Source organism: Terrapene carolina, unplaced genomic scaffold (genome assembly GCF_002925995.2).
Source record: "Terrapene carolina triunguis isolate 2854851 unplaced genomic scaffold, T_m_triunguis-2.0 Scaffold112, whole genome shotgun sequence".
NCBI lineage: Eukaryota > Metazoa > Chordata > Testudines > Emydidae > Terrapene > Terrapene triunguis.
In genome coordinates this window covers 7,809,944-7,831,455 of record NW_020664463.1, presented here as the reverse complement: position 1 = coordinate 7,831,455, position 21,512 = coordinate 7,809,944, and the positions used below count along the sequence as shown (strand labels likewise).

The following is a 21,512-nucleotide window of genomic DNA, read 5'->3' as shown; positions in this document are numbered from 1 at the left end:
GAGACAAGATTAAAAACATTAGTTATATCTAAATCACCCATTAAGAATATTGAATTTGCAAGCAGATAAAATCAAACCAGAAGGAAAGGGATCTAACCATCCTAATCTTGACAATGTCCTGTTTAAGTCTCATTTCATAACAGCCCTCATAGAAACCCTTTTGAATAGCTCCTACCTACTATTACATACAAAGGGAAGGAAAAACTCTACTCTGCTTCTTTTAAAACCTGAGCAGGGCAACAGAATCCATTTTAACTATCCCACTAATAAAGGCTAAGTGGGATGATTATGGTTGTTTTCTAGCAATACATTTAAATGGCTAAAGACAGCAAACCCCTTTGATAAAAATCAGTTTCAAAGACACACCTGCTACTGTCTGCAGTTCACTCTCAGTGGTTAATAAGTTTGATTAGGTTTGTACCATGTATCAATTTCCCACTCTGTGGCCCTTGCTTTACTTCCAGGTGCTTCATTCCCCTACTAAATGAATCCTTTTGACCTTCTCACTCTTTCCTACAGCATTTTACTGCCTTAGGCAGCCCTTAGCTTTGAAACAATGATGAAAAGAACAAAATAACCCACTGTAGCCTGTGATCCTCTGATAATGGGACATTGCTGGTTCCACCCAGGAGTCATTCTGGTTCCTGCAGCTGTAAGGAACTTGGGCAGAGTGTATAATTTGAGATCTGCACAACTCACCCCATAGTTTTCACCTTTCAACCAGGTGACTCTTGTTGGCAGTTTGAATGAGCCTGGAGACTGCTCAAGAAATCCTCTTGCATTTTGAGATGGTCCCTCTGAGGCAAAGGTTGAAGGACATTGGTTGGGCAGCGCGGGGGAAGGGGGAAGTTTGCTCTGCTGCTTTCCACACCATAGCTGTTCTGTGGGCAGAAGGTTTCAGTCAGCAGGGTTGTTAAGCCAGTACCTTTTGTGAGCACTAAATGCACAAGCATAACCTAACATGAACATTATGGCATTTCAGGTGTTTGCACTATGACTAAGCTGAAAAGGAGTGCTTTATTACAGGGGTTCCCAACCCTTTTTTCCCTGAGGCCCTGTGCAGCTGCAATAGGCACTGCAGCCCACTATTAGCATGGAGTTGTCCAGATGGAAACAGAGAAGCACTGCCAAGTCCCGGTCCGGGGGGGGGGGGCTGTGTAGCTAATACTCCAGGGGGTCTGACAGCCCTGGATTGTGTGGGATCGTGCGGCGGCTGAGAGCAGGAATGGTTGTGAGCCCTCCAGCCACCCTGGGAGCTGCTGCCTCTCGAGGCTGGCCTCTCCTTGCCCACCACCCAGTGGCTCCGCTTTGCCCTCTACTGCCCGCACGGGGCAGGGGCCATCACCAGTAGGGGGAGGAGGCAGAAACTCTGGGTATGTCTACACAACAACTAGACACTTGCAGCTGGCCCGTGCTAGTTGACTCCAGCTCGTGGGGCTCAATCTGTGGGGCTGTTTCATTCTGTGTAGACTTCTGGGCTCTGTTTGGGGCCCAGGCTCTAGGACCCTGCAGAGTGGGAGGACCCCAGAGCTCGGGCGACCAGCCCGAGCCCAGAAGTCTACGCATCAGTGAAACAGCCCCACAACCCGAACCTTCTGAGGGTATGTCTACACTACAGGATTAATCCGAATTTAGATAATTCGAATTTGGGAAACAGGTTGTATAAATTCGATTGTGCGCGGCCACACTAAGCACCTTAATTCGGTTTTAAACCACATTAATTCGGTGGTGTGCGGCCACACTACCCCATTAACTTAAACACAGTAATTCGGTGGTGTGCGTCCACACTAACCCTAATTCGAATTAACAAAATCGATTTAGGCTCTACTCCGTTCGTCGAGGTGGAGTACAGAAATCGATTTAAAGGGCCCTTTAATTCGAATTAACTGGCTCTGTAGTGTGGACGGGTGAAGGGTTAATTCGGATTAAGGCAGCTAAATCCGAATTAAAGTCCTAGTGTAGACCAGGCCTGAGACCGAGTCAGTTGGCATGGGCCAGCCGCAGGTTTTTCTTTGCTCTCTACACAGGCCCTCTATGGTTAGTTCTAGTACTGCAACAATTCTGATTGCCTCTTCCAGCCCTTCAGGTTTTTATTTTTGAAGGTTCACAAATTAATCGCTGGCCACATTCAGAGCTAACCAAAATTCAGAATTTCCATCCTGCTGGAAATTCCAACATTCTGACATTTCCAAATTGGGATTAAAAAGTTGAAATGTTTGCAGAATGAAATTTTGAAGTGTTTGGATTTGGAAGCATCAACATTTTTGATCAAAATGACACATTTTTCACATTTCCAAAAGCAAAATGTTTCATATTAGTTTATTGTACTAAATTGAAACAATTCATTTCAAGTCTGTTCAATATTAAACCGCATAGTGGTGCATTGCCTCATGAAATTGGACTTTGGAAGCCTGATCCTCCATTGGGTCAAGCTCCCTGACAGGAGTACATCACCAATGACCCCCCCCCCCCCCCCCCAAGTCTACTGACTCCGATGATGCATCACGCAGCACAGTCAGAGGGAAATCCACATTATATTATAAGAGATGTATTCCCCCAGGGAACCCAGGCCATAGCAGAGAATGGGGGCCTGAACTACTGCTCCTATACAGCAGTGTGTGCTGGTAGGAAAATGCAGTTTAATATTTTATAGAAATGATTCAAAACAAAAAGTTTCAAATCAGTTCATCACAACTAAATAGTCTGATTTGGGTTGAACTAACCCAAAATGAATATTTCATTTCAGTTTTCCTGATGGAAAATCAAAATTCTTTGGCAAAATTGAAATTTTCCCGTGTAAAATTTTGATTTTGTAGAAACAGCATCTTCCATCGGAAACTCATTCTGAAGGAAAATGCCTGACCCAGCTCCACTCTCATTCACTCTTCATAATCCAGGAATGTCTTATGGTATGCCTGCAATAAAAGACCCACAGTAGGGCCATGGCTGGCCCAGGTCAGCTGATTCAGGCTCATGGGGTCTACGGGACTATGAAGTAGCCCTGTAGACGTTCAGGCTCAGGCTGGAGACAGGGCTCTGAGATCCCATGAAGGAGTGGGTCTCAAAGCCTGGGCTCCTCTGCAAATCCAAATGTCTACACTGCTATTAGGCCCATAGCCCTAGCTCTGTGAGCCCAAGTAATTTGATTTCGGCTCTGAGACTCGGTGCCACAGGTTTTTTATTTCAATCTAGACATACCCTTAGTGGCCAGGCATTTGAGGGCACACCCAAAATCACTGACAGATTCCTATTGTCTCTGGTTGTTGAAGGCTGCTTAGTTCGACTCAGGGTCTGTGGTTCACTCTAGAGATTGGAGGGCATGCTTGAAAGAGGCATATCACTAGGATAACCACCTGACTGGTATTTGACTGGCCGGGCTGTTTTTTTTTTTATGGATTTGCCAGTTACCAGAAAAATAATTTAATCTACCTGGTTTTTTTATATGGGTCTAGAAATTATTATCACAATACACGGGGATAGCTAATGTTATAAGTTTCTGCATCCAGCTAAAGATGCTGCAGTATTCCCACTTCCACAATTTTAGCGATAACTGATCAAAACTGTTGAAAATACAGCCACTGTCTGCCCACCAGAGGGGAGGGGATTGATGGGAAATGGTAGTTTCATGCTTAGCCAATATCTCATATTTGTAATGAGGCAAATCCTGGAAAGTGGATCAAAAAGCCTGAGTAGAAAGGCTGTGCTACGAGGAAACATCGCAGAAAGAAGGAATCCCTGAGTGCTTTAATTACATTGCTGTCCTATGGGATGTCTGGCACACCTTCCCTGACCTATCACAGCTTTGGAAATATTTTACTGAAATTCCTCACAGTGCAACACTTGTCTTCCTTATTCACCAAGGGGCAGTTTGGACAGTGACTGTCAATGCAGCAGTCAAAGAAGCACTATTTTACCAATCAGCTCATGATCCCTGCCCACTCTCCTGCAACAGGGCCTGATCCCAAATTCTCTTGCAGTTAAGAGTCTTTCTATCAGTTCCACTGCAAAGACTTCAATGGGTTTTGGGTCAGGTCCTTTGTTAGAAGCAGTATTGTTCCATTAAGGCCTGCTGTCTACACTTTAACTAGGTTTAAAACTAATTCAGCTAACCAGTTGGAGCCATTAGGTATACCAGGAACTGATTACAGGAGCACAAGGATCTAATTTATACTGTAGCTCCAATTGATTTAAAAACTGATTAGAATTTGGGGGGATATTTCCTTAATGTACACTGGGAAAGTCTCTGTAGGCTTGTCAATAGTAGAGAGCTAAACTATTTGTACAGGAACAGTTTAAGCAAAATGGCTCAGTATGCCCACCATCACCTTACCTATTTGGTTTGAGTTTTGCCCTGAAGCCACACTATCACTTAGATAACCATCTCAGTTGCTAGCTACCTCTCCCACAAATACCAGCTCAGATCCCAGAATTAAGGCACTCTGGACGATTTTACCAGGCACTGTGGGAGGACTAATGGAACTGTTTTAGGACTAGTTGAACTATTTTGTTTGTTTTCTTCTGAAGGAAGAAAGGGAAAACACTTGGGGAACAAAATGACTAGGCATTAAAATGAGTTTTATTTATCTATACATCTGGTTGGCCAGTACATTTCTTAGGGGTAGACTCTCATCAGACTAAACAAGATATATGGCTTCTACCTCAAGAACACAACCAACCTTAACAGCACCCCACTTCTGTTTCAAATAGCAAATTTTTAATACTACAGTTACCGCTTGGAAGGTATAAAAAGCTTTTTAAAAAGCTTCTGTTTTGGTAGAAGTCCTGTAACCTGCATGATGGGAGTCAAATACACATTTTAAAATAGACTATGTTCTTCATTTACTGTAGACAAGAGAAAGTGTTCATAATTTTCAAAAGTGTCTAAGTTCCATTTTCAAAAGCAACGTAGGCATTTAAGAGTGTAAGTCTCATTGAAAGTCAATGGAACTTAGGCTACTAAGGCCCAGATCCTCAAAGGTATTTATTTAGCTACCTACCTACCATATCTGGGCATAAATGCCTGGGTCACTTTTGAAAATGTACTTAGGCTCCTAAATCACTTACCCAACATCCATATTCTTGCCTTCTTTAACAAAAATGAGTCTAAAATGTGTTTAGCAGAAAAGCTAAATTGTACCCCATGGCTGTATGTTTTGTGGACCTCTCTGAATTGATATTGTTCGACAAGAACTTTGGTTAGCCTTTTCAAGATACAATAACAGTACCCAACTGTCCCATTATCCCTCAGCCCTTCAGTGAAATCGAGACGTCTGTGCCATTTGCCTCAGTCCCAGTTTAATCCACTGTTTGCGATCAAATGTCAGCATCAAGCCACTTGACAGCATTTCTTGTCTGGCTCCATGGGTGAGACTATGTGACAAATGGACTACTCAGCCAAGAAGGGCTGGCTGCGTGAGTAACATTTAGCATGGTCAGTATCCATCCAGGTAGTTTCTTGACAAAGACAAAAATCTTTTCTGCCAGGTTCACGGGGGTGGAAGCAAAGGTCAAATGACTCCTTGGCCTTAGGTGCTTCTGTCATTGCAGAAGCATATCTTCTCTAGTGGGTGTTCTGTGATGTTACGTGCAATCCTTTATCATTCATGCTTTAAAGAGTTTATTCTGAGCCAACGAATACCCCAGAAGCACTTATATATTTCTTAGGATTTGGTGGTCAGCTGCCCTTTTCCAACTTGCAACTTCTTGAAACTAACTTTTTGTAGCATTCTACTTCTTGCAGAGAGATTTTCCTGATGTTTGGCTTAAATTTTCTCTTTACTAAAAGGAATTATTGTACCCTAGGCATATCACAATATTTCACACTGGCGCCCTAAACAAAGGGACCATTACCTCCCTGCTCTCGTATGTCAGGCCTTTACATAAGCAATACCAAGTTGCATACTGGCTTTTCTGAAGCTTGCAGTGCTGCTGCTTACGCTGTACTTGTACCTCCAGGATGTACCTCCAGCCCCTTTCAGAAACCCTCTGGACAAAGGGAAGGATTGTCTTGTAGCTAAAGCACTGGACTTGGAATCAGGCACTCAGACCTCAAACAGTCAAAAAATCACAAGTCAGGCCTCCAGAAATATGAGATTTACTCAAAAATCATGAGATTTTTTTTAAAATGACACATTTTTGGGTGTCTTTCTTAGGCTCTGAGTTTCTGAAACCGGGGGCATGTTGCAAATTTTCAAGCTTTTCTCCCCAGCCACAAGGGCTAGAAACAAACTTATTTTAAAAGAATGAAAGCTGAGATTCTCCCATAATAACATGACACAAGAGCTGCAGCTTTTAAAAAACACTCAAAAATTTCATGAGACTAGTGCTAAAATCGTAAGAGTTGGCAACACCGCATGTATACAGAAAATATGGTATAGAGTGAAGATTATTATTTATTTGTATAACTCTAGCACCTGGGAGCCCCAGTCATGGACCAGGACCCCATTGTGCTAGTCACTGTATGATGTTCGTCCATCATTATCGATGAAGACCTCAACAACTCATTCTTTCGATGACCGGGCTTTGTGCATCCGAAGATGACTGATCAGTCTGATTCGGGCGTGGAACGTCCTGTCACACGTCGGGCAAACATGTAATGGCACTGTCGATGAAGTACGAGTAGCTCTGGACCTGTGCAGCTCACGCTTTTTTTCAGCCTCAGCAATACGCCTCGCCTCAGAGGTATTACTGCCTGTGTGAATGAGGCTGTGCCATGCTGAACGGTTCAGTGCGAAGGTTTCCCATGTGGCGGTGTTGATCTCGAAGGACTTCAAAGAGGTCTTCAGCGTGTCCTTGAATCGCTTCTTTTGTCCTCCATGGGAGCGCTTTCCCTGAGTGAGTTCTCCGTAGAAGAGCTGTTTAGGAATGCGTTCATCTGACATTCTCACAACAACACTGTATAAACACAGACTAAAAAGACGGCCTCTGAGACTGTTTACAAACAGACCAGGGAGCACAAGGACACAATGGGACAATACTGGTCAGCACGATAGATAGTGGTCACAGCAATAGGTGACGTATGCCCTGAATTTGGCCACATGGCTCAGAACCCTGTGGTTAACAATCCCTCACAGATGTGTTCCTCCAAGTATCTCAGAACTCAAGCTCAGTCACAGAGTCTTGGGTTTCATCATTTACAATGTCATGGTAGGCAGGTCAATGACCTTTAGAACATCTTTCGGAATAAGCATATGTTATGCTTCTTCTAATGAGGGGGTCTTGCTGCCACAGGGAGTTTCTCTCCACCACTTAGAGTATTGATTACTTGCCAAAGCCACTTACTCATTGATGTGAATCTGCTAAGAAATGGCAGGATTGATGTCAAGCATTTGATGAGGAACTCATCAACCTGGGCTGTCAAAACAAAAAGAAAAGACACATATCATTTTAAAGTGTTATGATCCATAACCCAATTATAGAATATTTTATTTTTCAAAGATATGTGCATGTATGTGCACACACACATCTGTATGTGCCTAAGTTATGTATGTAAGCACCCGGAGTGCATGCATATTGTTGTATGTTTCCCATCCTAAAATATTATTTAATGTTGCTGTGTGCTGTTAAACATATGCCATATATCACTACAGAGGTGGCTGCATTTCTGTGGCCAGTATAAATATATACTATGTAAAGCACCATGGCATGAAAGATGCGATAAAGGGAGGAAGGATGGGCTTTAGGTTAAAGCACTAAACTAGGATTTAGGAGTCCTGGTGTCAATTCCCAGTTCTGCTCACAGACTTCTTGTATGACGGTAGGCAAGTCATTTGAGATAAAATTTTCAAAAGCCCTAATAACTTAGGATTGTACGACCCATTGAAGGTGAATGGTACCTAGGCGCCTACATCACTTAGGCACTTATGAAAATTTTACCCTAAGTCTCACTGTGCCTCACTTCCTCATATGTAAAGTGAGGATTATAATATTCCTTACATCACAGCGGTTTTGTGAAGTTTAAAGATTCAGTGTTAGTTAAGTACTTTGAGACTAAAAATGCTAAGTAGTAATATATTTTGATGATGATATAGCAACAACAACAATAAACATTCAGCTTGTCTCCCTTTGTACGCCAGTTTTACACTGGTGTGAGTTACTCCAGATTATACCAGTGTGAGTGAGGGGAGAATCAGGCTCAGCTTTTTATACCAACAATCTTCATTGTTCCTACATCTGTTTTATAAAATCTTCAGTTTGGCTGTCTGTATCCACAGGTGAAATACTGTAGACATGGGTTTAATTTTCTACTGATCATTGCAGAATTTTAATTTTGTCTCTGCAGTATAAATGGAAGCAAAGACTGCACTGAGCCACTTTTACGCCACAAAAGTGAATGGCTACTGCCTAGCTTTAGCGTTTCTGTGTGTGTGATTGTTAAATGATATGCAACCCAGAAAGCCCCTCTTTAAGGCCAGGGCTTGAACATCCAGAAGAATGTCCCTGTTCTGTCATGGACAAGAAGATGTTGACAAAGACTGGAAACTTTGACTTGTAGAAGATGCAAGTAGAATCCCTTCTGCCAGGTAAGGGTGCATCGTGACTTATCCTTTTTAAAGGATGCAGATACATAGACTGCTGATGCAGTTCCACCACTATCACCTTGGTTGTGTGAGGACATAACCTAAGCTGCCCCCTTATTTCTTGCACCCACAACGCAACTAGAACCCCAACTCTATACCATTGTTACCCAACCTTGCCCAACATCTGTCATAGTACTGGCATAGGCAGGCCTTGAAGAGGGCAACCACAGCCAAAGAAGCCCAAAAGTAAGCAAAGGTATGGACCTTAACAAAACCCATCTGCACATTGCCTACCCATGTCTCCACATGAGCACACATTTATCATAAGCTAGGAAAACTCTTTTTGCTTTGGCTGCAGGCCCGTTCACCTAATAAATATGCACAGTAACAACCCTATCCATGAGAACAGCACTATTTTTACTATTATTCTTGCCTCTTCTATTGCTCACCTGCTCAGTTGGCTCTCTGGCCATTCCCTTCACGAGACCCCTGTTGGGGAAGTATTGCTCCCATTTTACAGATGAGGAAATGTAGGCCCCAAAGTGAAGACACTTGCCACGCAGGCAGTTGGTGTTGAAGCTGGGATGAGAAAGTAAGAATATTTACTCCCTTCCCTAGAGGGACAGGAATTGCCAGACTAGATCAAACCAGTGGTCCATCTAGTTTAGTATCTTGTCACTGAGAGTGACCGGTATCTGATGTAGTCACTCTTTATATAAAGGGTATATTTATACATTGTTTATACAGGGTTGATAAATAATGAATAGATCTTTTGACAAATGTTTACTCAAATATTATAGATTGCTTTAGAATCCAAAAGGCCAATAAGATGCTTATAACCATGCCTTATATCATTCTATTACATCTACTAGTGTCCTTATAGGTTTCAGAGCGGTAGCTGTGTTAATCTGTATCAGTAAAAACAACGAGGAGTCCTTGTGGCACCTTAGAGACTAACAAATTTATTTGGGGATAAACTTTCGTGGGCTAGAACCCACTAATAATAACCTGTAACACACATCTGTCATGTATTTAATGTGCTTGTAACATCTATTAATCATTTATAAAAGGACCCTTAATATCAGGGTTTGACACCTAATTCTTCAGATTCCCGTTCTTTCATGGTTGTCTGGGTTGTTCTGTTGCTCTAACTGCTCAAGGAAGGTCTATTCCATGAACTGGGCTTTTACTCCAACCCCTCCATGGAGTTGTGACTGTCAAGACTGCAAAGGGAGTAAGGCTTAATGGTTTAAAAAGTCTGCTTATCCTTTTGGTTTTGCTTGGCTGTAACAAAACCATAGGCAAGAGTGAGACAGAAAAAAAGAACAAGAGACTTATTCCTATTATGTTAGCCAGCATTAAAACTGGCTCCACTGGACATGCTGCCTTTTTTTCAGTCTCTCTTTTCTCACGCCTTGGCAGATTGTGACTCTTGAGAATAATTTGCTAACTTTTCGGCAGGGTCGCTTTTTAGTCGCCGCAATCAATGCCAACCTGATACACCATAGATAGGTTACCCAAAGCAAGAGCTCGTTAGCCTTATTAATATTTGCTGCTGGCTGCGGTTATTGATCCTTCTTCATGACAGTGAGGTTTTACTGGGAACCTTGTGGGAGAAGTTTTGGCGGTGATATTGATGTATTGAGAAAGTCGCCTGGCTAATGGGGTGAATTTCCATGTCTGTGGGGTCTGCCCTTCAATCATTTCCCTGACTCCCTGCAAGTCCTCCTGAGGAGGCATCAGACCTTCTACTTCTCCATCGCCAGGGCTGACAAGAGGTCCCTTTAGACTTCTCCACTCTGCTGTAAAGGGGGTGGGGATTTTCACTCAGAAGACTTAAAAAGGGAACCCCAACTTGCAACCAGATCAAATCTCTTTTAACACACAATCCTAGCTCATCCTATCCAAGACTACTGATTTACAGGGGAACTAAGTATGAAGGTAAGTCAGAAGCTTTTGATACTTGGAAACATTTTGGTAAATAGTAGTTTCTCCTACAGTTTTAGTTGTGTGTATTATTTTAGGAACAACAGGGGGTGGTTTGTAAGGTTTTTTTTTTTAAGTTAGAAAACAAGTACAAATGTTATAATGATTTTCAGTGTACTGTAAACCAAACAGGTTAAACTATTAATAGCACAATGACTTCTAAAACACACAGAATCAAATAAACATCTGTGAATCATAATAGCTGTATGCTATCACTTACTTGTCACATGCATCAGTGCATGAAAAACAAGGCTTGCTTTGTGTATACAAACTAGAGATTCAGCTTGCTTTACATAGGATTTGTGTTCGGTATATTCATTTGCAAGTGCTGGGTCAGTGTGCAAAACCCAAGATTTTAATATGTGTTTATAATAACATTTGTATGATCAGTCAATATCCTGGTTGATGTAAATCTCACACCAAGTTTAACAACGTTTACTTACCAAGAAAGCAGTGATCTGCCTTATTGTTTTTGAAATGCCAAGTTCCCTATATTGGAATATAGAAATATTTGCCTATCGTCTCATTATCATCCAGGGTTTAGTGAAAACTGGTGATATATATTATCTAATCTTTCTCTCTTTCTGGGTTTATAGACCATGTCCATCACCACAGTGTCTGAGGACCTTGCATATTTGTAAAAGAAAGCACACAAAGTTCTCATGTCAATGGTAATTTACATCCATATGTGAACTTCACATGGTCTGATATTAATATCCAACCTCTCCTTAAATTTGATGTGGCTTGGCTGAGATGATGTAATCAGTGGAAGAGAGGGGCTTTAGAAGCAAAGGGGGTCTGGAATAACATCAGAAGATGAAGCTGAGCAGAGAGGATGCCTGAGCAGAGAGGATGCAATTTCTCATGTTTGTGGTTGCTTGTCCTGTGCAGGGATTGCGTAGACTGACAGCTTCTGCCATGGCCCTGTTCCTTGCAGCTTCTTTCATCTCTTACTCCTGGAGTGCTCCTCAGGTAAAGTGCTTTATCTGAATGAATGTACATGCATTAATAACTCTCACAGGTGGTTGTTGGCAAAGTGGTGGTGCTTGTTGTTAGTGACAGGGCTGTGGTAACAGGTCACTTTTCTCTCCTTTGGTGTGAAGGGTCACTTCCAAAGAAGAAACTGGACTCCTCAGGCTATGCTCTATTTAAAGGGTGCACGTAAGTCCCAAGCTATTTCAGCTTTAAAGAATGTAACTTCTCTACCAATGGATTATTCTTTATATGCTTTGTTCAACACAAGCAGAAAACTGAGCGGTGTTAAATAGCAGGGCAGGGGAGTGGAGATGGAAGCTCAGAGGATCATAGGGATGTTGTTGACTGTGCCTTCTTACCTTAAAAACATTGCTATTGTTTTTTGTGAAGAAAAACAATTGTAATTTTGGAACAAAAAATGCTTAAATGTTTCCAAAGGGAATGTAATTACGGGTTGGTTGTTAAATCTGCTGGAAAAAATGACTTTCCCCTCTGAAACTGATTTTTAAAAGACTTAACATACATTTGATATATTTAATTATTCCTTGTTCTCTCCTGTGCTTTATTAAAGCATCTCCACAAACAACAGGGTAGCAGAATTTTCTAATGCAAACCTTTTGGCTTGTGCTGGAAATTCATACCACAAGAGACATCTGCTATGGAGGATGGAATGGCAGTGTTACCTATTTCTTGGTAGTGCGTTGTGTAAATCTAGTTTTGTTAGTCCAGCATTAAAGGGATAGTGTTTAATAATCAAATTTGGATCCAAATTGAAAATTCGTGGTTTAAAGAAAAAAACTAAGATCCAGTGGAAATTTTACCATTATTTTAAACAATTCAGTGGAAACAGCTTTTTTTTTTTTTAAACAAAATAAACATTTTGGATTGTGTTTGCCACCCAAACAATACAACGAGAACCTAACAGTAAACCTTCCTACAGCCAAAAAAAAAAAAAAAAAAAAAATCGATTTCATAGTCTACACCAGGGGTAGGCAACCTTTCAGAAGTGGTGTGCCGAGTCTTCATTTATTCACTCTAATTTAAGGTTTCGCGTGCCAGTAATACATTTTAATGTTTTTAGAAGGTCTCTTTCTATAAATCTATAATATATAACTAAACTATTGTTGTATGTGAAGTAAATAAGGTCTTTAAAATGTTTAAGAAGCTTCATTTAAAATTAAATTAAAATGTAGAGCCCCCCGGACCGATGGACAGGACCCGGGCAGTGTGAGTGCCACTGAAAATCAGCTTGCGTGCCACTTTCGGCACGCGTGCCATAGGTTGCCTACCCCTGGTCTACACTCATAGAAATGCAGAAAGCACACAGCATAAATAATTTTAAAAAATAAATTAAGGGCCAAAATATTTGCTCGTGCAAATGGGAGAAAATTCACCAAAGTCAAGAAAGCTGCCTCCATTTATGCCAGCAGAGAATTTGGCCCCTGGTATAAAAACAAACTGTTATTTTTAATAATGTGTTGTAATTTTACTAATCTGTTTATTACTATTACTGACACATTCAAAGTAATTTGTTTGCAGTATCACATATTTTCTTTTTTTAAAAATGACAATGTTCCTTTAAAAGCAGTTGATTTATAGTGTGTCAGGGATGTAGAGTAGCAAAGGCATGTGAAGGAAGAAGCTGGTAAATTTCACCCGCAACTCCTAATAAATAAGTTAATAAAACAATGGAAAAGGCTGAAAATCATCAGCCCTTTGGAACAGAATGTAGCTCAGATGAAACATTCTGTTCTATGATTTAGATTGCGCTGAAATCAACGGATCTCAGGCAGCTGGAGTTATATATCACTAGAATGTTTGTATGGTTGTGTAAACATTATTGTAAAACAGTTTGAAATTACTCTTTTAGGGATCTCTAGTTATGGTTCACATGGGTATGGTGTTTTTTTTTCACCCCCTTCCCATTGATTTATTAGAGGGACGTCGATTCATCTCAGATGAGAGCCAGAGGAAGGACCTCTATGACAGATTGCAGTTAGGTAAGCTCATCTGGAAATGTGTTTTTTTAAAAGGGAAAAACTATTATATTATTCCATCTCCAGAACCCTCACTCACTTCCCCAAAATGATGTGCATCATAACTGATCAGGTGGTTGTGAACAGCAGGTGCATAAGAAATGCAGAAAGCTTCAGTTTAACAGTGAACAAAACATTCTCTCATGGGAGGAAGAGGTAATTCAATGGAAAAAATTAAACTGAGAGAAGCTACTTTTAAAAGTTTTGTTTTGTTAGAATCAAATTCAAAGGAGCAGTGAATATTAAGAGTTGAATAGTTCAATTATTTCAAAAATCTCCTTGGAAAGACTAACAGCCTGAGTCTCCTCTCACTAACACCAGTTTAAATCCATCATCTTACATGGAAATTATTCCTGATTTACTTTGTATAAGCGAGAGAACAAGCAGTCCCCTTAACTTCCTATCTCTGTTGGCAAAAAATAAAATAAAATAAAGGTATGTTCTTGATTACTGTAAAGTGTCAAACTATGACAGTAGAGAAAACATTCATTTAGACTATATTTATGGTGCAAACTGAACCTTACAATTAGATAATGAATGTATTCAAAAAGAGAATGTACCTTTCACTCTGTAAGGGGGCTTTAGGAAGAATTACATTTGTTTCCTTCTCTTTAAGTAGATTATGAGGTTGTTTTCTTTTAGTGATTTAATGGGCTATTTTCGGGCAGAGAATTGTATAGAAAGTGACTGAAATAGCCTACAAAAATATAGGAGTACTTGTGGCACCTTAGAGACTAACAAATTTATTAGAGCATAAGCTTTAATAAATTTGTTAGTCTCTAAGGTGCCACAAGTACTCCTGTTCTTTTTGCGGATACAGACTAACACAGCTGCTACTCTGAAACCTACAAAAATATATATTTTTTAAAAGTGTCCCTTTTGTTCTCAAGTTGTAAAGATTAAAAAAAAAGCAAGGGCAGAATGTGAAATGCAGCAACTTTACAGACACACATTGGCTAACTGTGCTTCATTGGTATAGGTTTAGATCTGAGAAAGTGTGTTGGCTTTGTCTCTCCAGAAACACGCAGCCAAAATACAAATCCTATAGCTCTGTCGGAGGCTGCAGAACTATTTCTTAACTCCTTACGGAAAGCACAAGAAGGTAAATGCATCATTTATTTTACTCTCTGAGCTTCTAAGAGGTTTATGAATACTCTATTTATTAATGCTTTAAAATAAATCTGAGAAGATCTCATTTGGCTGATTGCAAGCACAAACTATACCCTCGAGTATATTGTATTAGAAGTTACAGTAAGAGAGATTGGGACATATATCTGAGAACTGATGGAAGGATAAATGTTGGCATATCCTGCTTTGCTGTTTGCTTTTCTCATTTCCGTTGGTTAATTTAGCCACCATAATTCTGGACTCACTTCTTGTTATCTTGACACTTGTTTGTTTGGGCTCTAGGGACCGTTTATAGTGACTTGACTTTGCAATAGCAAACTCCTCTTTTGGGTTCCTGTTTCTGCAGAATACAGTTCATGGGTGAGATCTGTACCCCCGGCTTTGGCTCCTTTACACCGGGTAAAAGGGTTGGACTGGTGTAAAAAAGCCCTAAAAGCCACACCACAGGCACTGTGGATGACAGCTCTAAGGCTGCCTCCCAAGGACCCACAATAGCCCTGGCACAGGGGGTATTTTGAGGGCAAGGCTGGGGCAGGAGGTGGGGCTGCAGCACGCAGAGCTGTGATGATACCAAGCAGCACTGTGGTCCATAGGAAGCCCCGGGAGGCTGTGGTAACTTAGACAGGCACGCAGAGCTGTGTAAATTATGCTGGGGGTTTTGCCAGTCCCAGGAACAGCCTGGGATTGGGAAGGCACCAAGGTGTCTTAAAGTCCCCTTAGCCTCTCATGGGCAGTGAATTCTATGCTCTGCCTCTGAGGCCTTGTCTTCACTATGAAAAAAAGGTGTGTTCTTAACTCGAGTTAGCTAACCCGAGGGAAAACCTTAGTGAGACAAGGCAGTCTGTAGTTTTTACATGCGTTAGCAAGTCAAGGTAAACTCTATACTCTCCCATAGCCTCTAACTCAACCTGCTAACTCATTTGAACACTACAAACGGTCTTGTCTTCGCTAGAATTTTGCCTCGGGTTAGTTAACGTGAGTTAAGAACACACCTTCTTTACATAGTAAAAACAAGCCCAGCACAGAATCTCACGCTATATGTATTCACTTATACTGGGCCCAGTCCTGTCCTTTTCTGGCAAAACTCCCAATATGCTGTGCTTAATATTAAGAAAAGTGTTCAGTTCTTCCATTCCGCATCAGGCAAAACTCCCATCAACTTAAAAATTCAACGAGGGTTTTGCCTGAGCAAAAAATGGCAGAACCGAGTGAAATCTCTCAATATTAAACATAGTATCTTGTACACAGTGTGCGGGCTGAAGGTGGACCTGCTTAACCTAGTGAATTTGGCCTTGTGTGTTAATAATGACAGAGGGAAACCACATAAAGTTCAAGCCCTGTAAAAGAAAGTTAGCTGTATTTTTCTAGTTCGTTATTGCTCACAAGGAAAAAGCAACCAGTGTCAGCCTCGTAACCAGAAAATAGGAGATATGACAGACCTGATTAAGCATGTGTGGCTGGAAATGTTAAATTGTCACAACTCACCAGTTCCTTATCTTTATTAAGGGCTTGCTCCTCCAAGGTGCTGAGCGCTTTGCTTGTAATCCAGCAAAGTGTTTAAGAATGTGCTTAATTAAACTGTCAAAAGCCTAAACAGGTCAACAGGACTTCCTTAAAGATAAGCGCATACATACGTGTTGTGCTAGTCTAAGGCCAGAGTGCTCCTCCCCCTATAGAATTGAGCCCTAAACACTTTTCTTCTTTGCAAAGAAATCAGAAAGGAAGGTAAGACTCTTATAGTCCAATTCACTCCTTTGTACAGGGCAAGTACAAAGCCTATGAATCATTTAAGCACTCAAAATAAAAAGTAGGACTTAAGTGGAGTGTAAGTTTTCTGCTGGCCCTTTGCACAAAGGTGAATATCACCCAACATGGATTTAATTGTGGTGGTCAACATACTTGAACATGGCTCTAGTGTCACAAAAGATTGTTACAGAAATGTAGCTGTCAAGATACAGTGCTTATGTAACCATTTAACCTCTCATCCCCCCAAGCTTCCCCTTCATTTCAAGAGCCAGTTCAAAGTTACTTGACCTTAAATCTTCCATGAGCTTACACTACTCCACCGTACAGACCCTGGGCCAGATCTTTAGCTCAGTGGGTCTCAAACTTTTTTACTGGTGACCCCTTTCACATCGCAAGCCTTTGAGTGTGACCCCCCCCCAATAAATTAAACACCTTTTTTAATATATTTAACACCATTATAAATGCTGGAGGCAAAGCGGGATTTGGGGTGGAGGTTGACAGCTTGCAACCCCCATGTAATGACCTCGCAACCCCCTGAGGGGTCCCAACCCCCAGTTTGAGAATCCCTGCTTTAGTTCTGACATTTTACAAGTTGCGGGTCTGGCCCCTGGTTTCTTTCTATTCCTCTCCATGCTCCCCCTTTTCATCTAGCTCATTCTTCTTCCTGTCCTTCTTAATCTTGCTATCAGAGCTAAGTTTTTCACACACAAAAATCTTCCCACAAAAACAACCAATTGACTTTTTCACTGTAACTTTTTCATTGCCATTTGTATCATAAACTTTACAGACTTTTGTTTTCATTTGGATAAGCAAAAAAATTTAACAAAACAACTTTGAGGAAAGAATGTCAAGAAAATGAAAAATGGGTCAAATTCTGAAACCTGTGAAATGGAAATACTTAGAAATTTCAGAATTTTATGCAGCTTTTTTATTTTCATTTTTCAATCTACTATTGGTGTGAGAGCCTTCCCCTCCACTGCTAAATGACCCAAATCTCAACAGAAAACATGCATTTCCCCCTCCTCTATACCCCCAAACTTACTCTTCTGATTTATCATTTAACTCTAGTGTGAAGAGTCTGGTTACAGCTTTTATGAAAACCCCATACAGAAAAACATGCTCTTTTACTGTGCTAGGGGATGACAGAGTCAGAGTCCATAGAATAAGGCATACAGTTTCAACCTAGATGATTTTTATTTTTGATTAAAGAGAATGCCCAATGAAAGAATAAATACACAGCTGTCTCCTTCCTAGAAATGTTGTCTCTTTCATTGTCTTTAAGATCCTCCATCTTGACATAATATATAGCCCTGGCTTCTAGCAAGCAGGCAAACTTCATGTATTTAAAAGTCCAGTAACACAGAAAACATAATCATCACTACATACATCGCAAAACCCCCTGCTTTTCCCAGGTAGTTACATATAATAAGGTTATGTCTCAGGTTTCTCTATCACTTTAGCAGCTGAACTGCCTGTGTTTGAAGACTTTTCTTTTCATGCAGCTCATTACTCCCCTCATATCTTGTCTTTATTGTCTTTCAGCTGAAGAAGAAACCAGTGATCACCCTGGATACTTAACAGACAATCTATTAAACTGGTGAAAGATTTCAAGTTGCATCAACATGCCTATTCATCTCCCTTGAACCCATGGTCTATGTAAGCAAAACATTCTGATTCATCTGACTCCACCTGTGTTCTGAAGGAATAAAGCTTGGACTCATTTTTGCATTTTGAATGCAAACTGATTAAAGGTTATTGTTCATCTACGGAAACTATTTTAAATTTGATTTCCTATCTTAAACCACATTGCGTGCCACCCAAAATTTAAAAGCCACTGGAACATCTTAGCTTACAGGACCCAAACATCAACATTGAATTGTTTTTGATAATTTTTCCAAAATCTTCTCATGGAAAAACTTTCACCATATTCCAGCCAACTCTGCGTGCAAACACTTTTTAACCTATGACAGCAGTTGACTCTGTAACCACCACATTGCTGGTCCTGAAATCCACCTGCAGTCTATTGATGTTCCAGTTAAATCAATGAAATATTAGAATGCATCTAGTATATGGGGCAGCAAAGCAGGTGATTTCTGCTGGAGATATTTCATACTGTAGCGAACAATCAACAGGCTACCTATCTAGGCCTTAATCCTGCAAAATTAAAATATATGCTTATCTTTTATGTACTGTGAGTAATTCCATCAAACTACTCACAGTGTATGAAGATATGCACATGTGTAATTCTTACCAGGATTGGGAGCCTTCCTAACGGTCATGGGATAAATTCACCACTGTCATCAGTTGAAGTTCATTGTGTTGTGCCAGCAGTGAATTTAGCCACACATGGCAATAAGAAAATTGCACAAAAATATATGTAATTACACATTTTTTATGCAATTGATTTATGTACTTATTTGCTTTCTGAGCTGCAAATTGGGAATTACACTTGAATTGGCTAATTGCTATTCCACACTGATATGGACATGTTTCACATTGCTATGTAGTTATATGGTAATTACCAGAAAGTCTTCTGGAGTTTTGTAATTAAAGAATAGCCACAGGATACGTGTGTCCCTGCAACGATGTTTCTTTTTTTTTTCTTTTCAAAACCATTTGCCTGTGATCTATCTCATGATGTCAACACTGATTAATGCCACTAATTTGCAATCAATGCAATGTTGTTTCCCACTTGCCCGAAAACAACACAGCTGAAATAATGGAGGAATTAATTTTTTTGATGCGTTGATAGATACTTCTGGTAATTAGTTACATTTGTAATCAGTTTGGGGGGAAATGATTAGATGAACCAGGAACAAATCCTGGTTTGTTAAACAGAGTTAAATCACCCAGGGGCGGGGTGTGCTAGATCACTCCATTCATTCAGCATCCCACGTATGGGTTCAGCTATAGCCAAAATGAAGTCAATGGGAATCTTTTTATTTACTTCAAAGGACTTTGCATGAAGTCTAATCTGAATGCCTCAGGTGTTTCTAAATTATTGTTTGGCACGAACTGGGGTTGTACTGTACCCTGGAGAAAAGTAGAGGGGTTATGTATCTACTGATCTGTTAGATTATCCTAACCTTCATGTGCCTGAACATTTCAGAGCTACAGCAAAACATTAGCTATATTCAAGATTAATAGACTTTTTTATGTTTTACTGTAGGTCCATGCCCACTAGTGTGGACAATTCCTTACAAATGTCATGAAAATAAATAAAAGGTCTACCTTACTTGGAAATGAGCTGTTCTTGGAGCCTTCGTGTTTTCAGTATGACAGCTAACTACTGCCAAGTTTGTCAGATGCCAATAAATGACCCAATAATGATATGAAATCAGTTGGGGGTTGGCCTTTGGTGAGCTGGTATCTTAGGTGAACACTTATTTTGAGTCCTTGCTACCTTCCCACGATCAAAAGGCAAAAATGTTTGGTAATATTTCAAATACATCATACTCTTGAAAACCAGCTCTAACATTCAGGACAGAATTAAAATGAGTAAGCCTAGAAGTGTGCAGTATAGATCACTCTGGCTACTGTAGGAAAGGACATAGTATTCATGCTAGTTCCATCTAGAAAGTATGCTGCCGCTCTTGGGGCATCTAGTTATAGAAGGGAGTCAAGAGACCATGTGTGACTTTGACAAACAGAGGACAGTGTCCTAGATAGAGGGATCTCTGCCAGATCATCAAAGGGGTTTTTTCCTTTCTACCAGCATCATCTCACTCTCGTCTGGGTGAAGCTTGAGCCAGCGGCTTTTCATCCAATTGTGTAGGAAGCTGGTCAGTTGACTGCAGTGTGTGAGTTTGATGAGATTGAAACAAAGAGCTGGGTGTCATTGGGATATTTTTGGCATTTGAGCATAAGCCAGCCCACTATTTTCCTCAGTGGTCTTATATACTGGGGACATGGCTGAAAACGGGTATAGGATTTAACCTTGTGGGAATCTGCACATTGGATCATGTATGTTGCTCCTTGCAATTCTGTGGGACATATCCAGAAAGAATGAGTTAAGTTGTTTTCATGCAGTAGAGCTGGTCAGTACATTTTTGACTTAACATTTATTGGCTAGAAAATGTCAATTTGTCAAAACGAAAACAGTTTGACAAATTTCCTGTTTAGAAAAGATTTTGGAAAAAAAGTTTCAAAATGTCCCTTTTCAACATTTTCAAAATGAAAGTTCCATTTTCAGGTCACAACGACACTTTTGTTTAGAAATTTAAGTTAATTTATAATAAAAAAAATGTAAAATAAAAAAGTCAACATCAAAATGAAACGCTGTAAAATTATCAGTTGACCCAATATGACATCTTTAAATGTTTTGGTTAGAAAATGTTGTCCGGATTTTGACTTTTCATGCTAGGTCAGCGTGAAATTTTTTAAAAAAAATCTTGAAAATTCTCGTAAGATGGGAAACATGTTTCCGGCTCAGCTCTAGAAGGTAGCTCCATTAAGTGAACAGCACATTGCCCATTTGTACCAGCTGAGAGTGTGACCTATTATATCCTATTGAAGTTGTATGGGCAGTTTATGTGATTAAAAAGAAATTACTAGAGCAGGAAAGAATATTTATTATGAACAGCTTTGTGATGAAATCCAGCTGTTCTCGCCCAACTCCCCCCCTCCCCCCATTCAGAAAGTGTTCTGAATAATATGGGTACTTATAATATATTTGGCTTTCATCATTTTGCAACATAAGTTCTCATGAAAAATGTCATCTTATTGGTTGTTTTAGTTATTTTTCTTTTCTTCATCATCATTTCACAGGGCAGTGACTGATTTGATATACACATTTATCTTTGTGTCATACAAACCTGGTGTTTTCTTCTAGGTGTAAAATAAAACACCTATGTGACTTAGGAACCATACATTCCATTTTAACAAGTGACTTCAGAAGTAACTCCCAATGCGGCCTATGTGCTTTTAAAAATCCCACTGAGGGCCTAGCTCCATCTTTAAACACCTAAATATGTTTAAGAATCTGGTCCTTAGGCATTTAGGAGCCCAAGTTTCATTGTAATTTGCTCCTAAGTGCCTGAGACCTAAAGGTATTTAAGCACTTAGTTCCCATTGATTTAATGCCTAAGTAGGATCTGGGCCTAATTCTCTTTTGAAAATGGGA

The 21,512-nt window shown here is 40.3% G+C and overlaps 1 protein-coding gene across 1 annotated transcript; it reads left to right on the top strand.

Annotated features, from left to right (window-relative positions):
* The first annotated feature begins 10,454 nt into the window (after positions 1-10,454).
* Positions 10,455-19,272, top strand: SPX (spexin hormone). Its single transcript, XM_024196314.3, has 6 exons — positions 10,455-10,460; positions 11,397-11,477; positions 11,609-11,666; positions 13,418-13,480; positions 14,535-14,618; positions 17,933-19,272. Exons 1-6 carry the CDS (start codon positions 10,455-10,457, stop codon positions 17,989-17,991), a joined length of 351 nt encoding a protein of 116 aa, XP_024052082.1. The 3' UTR covers positions 17,992-19,272.
* The last annotated feature ends 2,240 nt before the right edge of the window (positions 19,273-21,512 follow it).